At 41.1% G+C, this 5,982-nt stretch overlaps 1 protein-coding gene across 1 annotated transcript; it reads right to left on the bottom strand.

Annotated features, from left to right (window-relative positions):
- Positions 1-373: 373 nt before the first annotated feature.
- LOC122296680 lies at positions 374-5,193 on the bottom strand (the record flags this gene model as incomplete). Its single annotated transcript, XM_043106484.1, has 3 exons — positions 374-462; positions 588-779; positions 2,097-5,193. A coding segment is annotated over one exon (2,931 nt), but the record flags the coding sequence as incomplete, so codon positions are not given.
- Between the last annotated feature and the right edge of the window lie 789 nt (positions 5,194-5,982).

The following is a 5,982-nucleotide window of genomic DNA, read 5'->3' as shown; positions in this document are numbered from 1 at the left end:
CTATTTCAATACATGGAATTTTAAACATGAACAAGCTATATTAAACTCTCGCGATGTAATTTCAGGTTTGTGTCTGGATCCAACCCCGGACCGACCCGTATCCAGAAAACACAAACCGATATAAGCCTACCTGACCCGACGAACGCCCTTGCCCTCAATTGCATTTTGCAAGCTTCACGCTTTGATATAATCTTCTCGTGGCAATCAGTCTAATGGCCGAGCAAACATTTTGATCTAGTTGTTTTTAAGAACTGCAAGCTTTGGAGCTCAAAAACATTGAATAATGGAGAAGGTAATATCTTCCAGCTTTAGGCACGCTATTTAGTTTCTGATATGATTTTCTAGTTCCGCAAGTGCACGACGATCTATTTTCTTTTGCGGTTAGTCAGATAAAACGATATGCAGGTGCATAAAGCTTCATTTTTGGCCTCTGGGCTCAGGTTCAAGATGCAAATTCTCTTCCTACAAAAATTTTATAAAAAAATGTATAAAAATAAAAGTGATCGATCTCTCGGGCTGAAGTTGGACAAGTCGGACACCCACAAAAAATGAGATGAATTGGGGAAGTGAAGAAAAATGAGACCAACCAGGCAAAATGGCCAAGGCGAGGGAGGCCTCGTGATTGGAATTAGAGAAGCGGCGGATCGAAACGGAGGCCGAGCTAACTCGGATGATGCTGCAGACTCAATTGCAGATTGCCTCATTTGTCTTGCAGCAGAGTCTACGCAGAAAGCAGAAGCACGTCGAAGAAGATCTCTAGCCCATGTCGTCATTACTTTCTGAAAGGTAAAATTAAATAGCTGTTAAAACAACCATTGGTAACTTCGGATAAAAAGATAAAGTGTTATATTTCTGACCATTCAAATTCAAGCACTCTTTCAATTATTTTACTATAGTATTAAATTACTCAAAAAGGTATGTGGCTCAATTGGGAGAAGACCTTTCAAATTCTAGTTAATTATTTCACTTTAATTTTAATGCCATGACTCATGAGAATGCATCTCTCCCGTGTAGGTAAGGGAGCTTAATCTCCCCTATGTTTAGCAAAGACATTTTCTGTCTTGGTCCAAAAACAATAACATCTTAAGAGTGTGGATTGTGCAAACTTTTACAAGATTTCAAGGTAGTGATCTACCTAATTTAAACTCAATGCATACATAATTGGCAAAAAAATATCAATATGTACCGAGCAGGGAAGGAGAGACGAAATAGAATGAAAGAAATTATTTAGCACAGAAATTATATGCGTGTGTTAATACCTAAAATTTGCATAACAGATCGGAACAAAAGAAGGAAGTATCCCCGACCCATGATGGTGACTTGGGTTCGATACGATGTTCTTCACGTTCTTCTATAAAATAAATAATAAATAAAAATAAATGAAGAGATATGAAAATTTACGTAGTTTGACATAAAATTTTATATCCACGGGTTGCTTGGGAGCAAAATCTACTATGATTGATAATTTTACAATCTCATATGGCCTCACGTATTGTTCAATACAATGGATGAATTTAGTCTATGTGTCGAGAAGTCCTCCTGAGCCTATGGAGAGTCTGTTGAAGGTCCCCCAATTTGTGGGATCTTTGTCTTATATAGAGGTATATTTCTTTAGGGTCATTGAGTTGAACTTGCCTTATGAAGCCTTTTCTTTTTAGGAGTCTAAGTCAACTTGTATTATCTTTTCTTGACTTTATCTCTTAGCTTGATTTTCGACCTTATCTCGAGGCTAAATTATAAGCTACCAATTTGACCCTTACAATATATATATATATATATATATATATAAAAGGCAAAGACAAAATAGAATAGAACATGGTATTTGAGTTTGTCTCCAAAATATATGAACATGGTTAGTTCAAACACCTATTGCACAAATTGGAAACGGTTTTCAGACTAATTTTGACTCTTTCCCATTCCATATTACTTCCTCAGCTCACATATGAATTTCAAGCAAACTCCACATTTAAGGTAATAAAAAATAAAATAAAAAATAAAAATCATCCATCGATATAACAAGAATGAAAAAATTCACCATCTCAAAAGGAAAAGCTCCTGTGGGGGTACAAAAAAACAAAGACCTCACAATACCATACCTTTCCATTGTTTCTTTGCTTCAACATCTCCCACTAATTCACTGTCTCAGATTTCATTACAGAAAGGTTAAAGCTCCAGCATTTCCAGTCCCACAGAGCTAAAAGCGTTGGTGGGGTTGCTGTATCTTCAAAATGAAAACAAAAACATGGATACAAGCTCCGAATCCTAATCTTCTGAACTTTCTGGGACTGTACATAATTCATCCCCTTCAACAAATGACAGATTAAGAAACTTGGACACAAAAGCCCACATCTTATATACATCTTCAAAGTTGGTAAGAAAACTGAGTGATGCAGTAACAACCTCAACTCTGAAGAACACGTTTTTACCATCTTGGCAGCCATTAGCCATTGGTTTGCACAAGGCTGTATCATCAAGGTCAAATCTGCAGTGCTGTTTTGGACCATTCACTCTCCGAACGTGACTAAGGATACCAATTCCAAGAGAAATGCCATGTTTCTCGGCCAACTTCTGTACAATTTCTGGGTGAACAAGCCCTCTTCCACTGCCCCCCCTCACATTGAAAGCTACAGCAGCACCCCTTTCATATTTAATTTTAGGGCCATATATTTGCACGAGCGGCTCTCCGTTGCCTTCATCTGAACCAGGTAACCGAAGTTGAAGTAATGAGGTAACAAGCCAATTGATCATATACCGCAGTCTGAGGGTAGTTTTGTTCAAACCCAACATATTAACATGGTCAAGATGCTGACAAATTATCTCAGGCTCCCTCCTTCCCCACTCTTGCTCGTCACCATATTCACCATCACTTACAGACTCATCATCACCAAGGGTAGTCCTAGATGTTTCTCCACACACAAACAAACGGTTCAAATCTTCTTTTTGGTTATCTTCTATGCTAAAAGAGACCCTATGGCCCATGCTCGCAACTCGGTCACCATCTTCAAGACCAAAAAATCTACCACCAGCAAATCGATTACCTTCCCTCCTTCCAAGCAGTCTATACTCACCTTCTGTTTCTCTCCTTATAGCACTTTCTTTCACTTCTTGACGTATTTCAGAGGTTGAGGAATGCTCACGATTACCAGGCTGAAGGCTGGAATTCTGGTTCTTGAGTCTGGACTCTTCTGCAGTAGAACTCAACATTGTATCACTGTGCACTTGCTCTTCTTGGATCTCAACTTGCTGGGAATCTGCGTAATAATCACTAATTTGAGAGGCATCTGCTTCTACAAAATGCTCCTCCTCAGGAATCTTCTTAACACGATCAAGTTCCTGAGACACTGATAACACAGCAGCATCGAAGGACAACACAGGATCCTCATGCAGTTTGAGGTTTACCATCCTGTCATCATGCATTGGGCTCTTTGATAATTTCGACGTTGGTTTCGGAGAGAGTCGCTTACTGCTTCTTGTGCCAGAAAACCACAACGGTGGCAAAGGTGAGCCTGCTTTCTGTTTTGACAATTGGCCAGAATTATCAGACCCAAATGGACTCTGACCCAAATCGATCCAGTATGAATACTCTGATGATTCATCCTCACTGAAAACTGGACTTTTCATAACCTCTCCAACTGAAATGCTCTCAGCCTCCTCAAATAAAGTGCTAGCGCCATCCCTGTCTGAGCTGTTATCTTGTTCTGTCTCAGCCTGAAAGACATCCCTCACCTGGTTGGAAGTGAAGACACCTGAAAAGGCAGGCATCAACGAACCCCCATGTGTTTCGGGGAGGGACTCTTCATTGCCATTTAATGCATCATTTTCGATTCCAACCAAAACATCATCCACGGAGTCACTAAGGTACTGGGGGAAAACCGGGAGGATCCTCACCATTCCTGACCCAGTATGTCCAGATGGGTTTTGCAGGCTTCCCATCACAGATTTCTTTATCAAAAGGCATCCAAATCCAGTTGGGTCCGAGCCAAATACCCTGTAAAACGAGGTGATGATAAAATCTGGCCGAAAGAGGGACAATCCGAGAGAGTCCATGTCCTTGGGACCCAATGACCCAGCATCAAGCAATACATGCCAATTGTTTTGCTGAGCAAGTGCCATCCACTGGTAAGAATACTTGGCCCCAGTTACCCTCGACTGTACAGGAAAAACAAAAAGGCCGGCTGCAGAATCCTTCTTCCTCCTCTTCTTATTTGCAATTTTCTTTCTCAGCTCCCTGGAGCAGAGTTTCATGGTAGGCCATTTAAACCAGGCACTGTGAACCTTAGCACCTTTCTCCTTGGCACTCTGAGCCATCCAATTCACAGACTGGCTCTCATGATCAAACAAGGTCAAAAGCTTCTTGTTTGTTTGGAACGGGTAAGACTCAGCAAGTAACTTAAATGCACAACCTCTACTCACAGTAAAAACAAGCCCATATTCCTTTTCAGGTATGTTTAAATAATCCATAATCCTAGTCTTGATATCGTCTTCTGCGGTACCTTTCTCGGCACCTCCATAAAGGGCATGGTTGCACAAATTCGCAGTTATCTCGGACAAAGTAAATGCCGATGACTCCCAATATTGTTGAGTTTGAAGATACGAAAAGAGGCCAAAGCCACAGTAATCAAGGCATACCTTTGCGGACGACTCGGTTAGATGGCGATACTCGTTCAACCTCAACTGGTCAATCTTTTCCGTGGATTGAAACTTGGGGTACGCTGTAAGGAACTTATTGAAGGCATCCTGGAAGCTAGGAATGCGCTCCTCTGAGCTAAAGGTCCGGTCCGCAGCGAGAGCAGTGGCACGCAAGAATTCCTTCTGGGCATGGAGGCGAGCAAGGGATCTCGAGCGCCCGAGACCGCCACCACCCTCTTGGTTCGAAGGCTCCGAGGAATCAATGTCTTGTGATTTAGAAAGAGAACCAGCCTCAGATGCTTCCTCAAGAGCCTCTCTGAGCTTATTCTCCTGCAATTGCCGGAGAATCGATGGCCTTCTCTTCCCTTCCTCGGTCAGACCAGAACCATCTCTCCTCCTGCTCTTCTTGTTCTTGATTATAGCAGCACAGTGAGTTATAGGCTTCCATAGTGACATATGAATGCCTTTCTTCCTCTCTTTCCACAGAAAATCTTTCAAACTAGAATGGAAAGCAAATGGGGTTTCTGTTTTTTTTTTCAAAATGAAATCTTTAGCCTCAGAGGTTCAGTCTCAGACATACATTTCGAACTTTAGGTATACTGCTGAGGAGCCTTTACTTTATACCACCTGACAGACATTCAAGGCAACCAAAAAAGAAACAAAGATCACTCCATTAACACCCAGAACTATAGTGAGATAAACAAGTCTCATTCTCAAAGAAGAGGGAAAGGAAAAAAAAAACAAAAGGGTTATCTGATTAGGAACAAACCTTTAATTGTGATCAGAGAAATTCCAGCTTTAGCATCCTCAAAGGGCCCATGATTAAGGCCTCCCAGTTCAAATTCAACACCAGCACTTATTGGGATATCCACAAGAATAAACAAATTAAAAACCACCAGAGATAAAGAACCTAGACATCCAAATTTTTAGCCCAAAGACTTGGACTTTTATGAGGAAAAGATCTCATAGAATCAAATTCTTCAGACAGAACCCAGTAGAACGAAATTGAATCAAGAAATTATTAGACCCTGAAACACCCAAACTTGAGCCCAAACAAACTACACACCCCAGATATATACACACAAAAGCACAACCTGAACTGGGGAAGAACCACACACAGCAGCAAAAATAGCTTCAACAACCCCTTCCTTGCTGTTACTGTTAGTACTACCACACCGTTACCAACCACTTTTTCACTCTGTTTATGTTCTCTCAGTTAGGACGCAAAGGCAAATCCTTTGCAACCCATTAAATGCCTCGTTACTCTTCCAGTGACCCAGTCAATACAAACATGTCTGCATTGAATGCCCGCTGTTTCTAACACTTTCCCACCATTATTACACTACACTACAC

This window comes from Carya illinoinensis, chromosome 15 (genome assembly GCF_018687715.1).
Source record: "Carya illinoinensis cultivar Pawnee chromosome 15, C.illinoinensisPawnee_v1, whole genome shotgun sequence".
Lineage (NCBI taxonomy): Eukaryota > Viridiplantae > Streptophyta > Magnoliopsida > Fagales > Juglandaceae > Carya > Carya illinoinensis.
The sequence above is the reverse complement of the archived record's forward strand: the minus strand, read 5'-3'. Positions and strand labels throughout refer to the sequence as shown.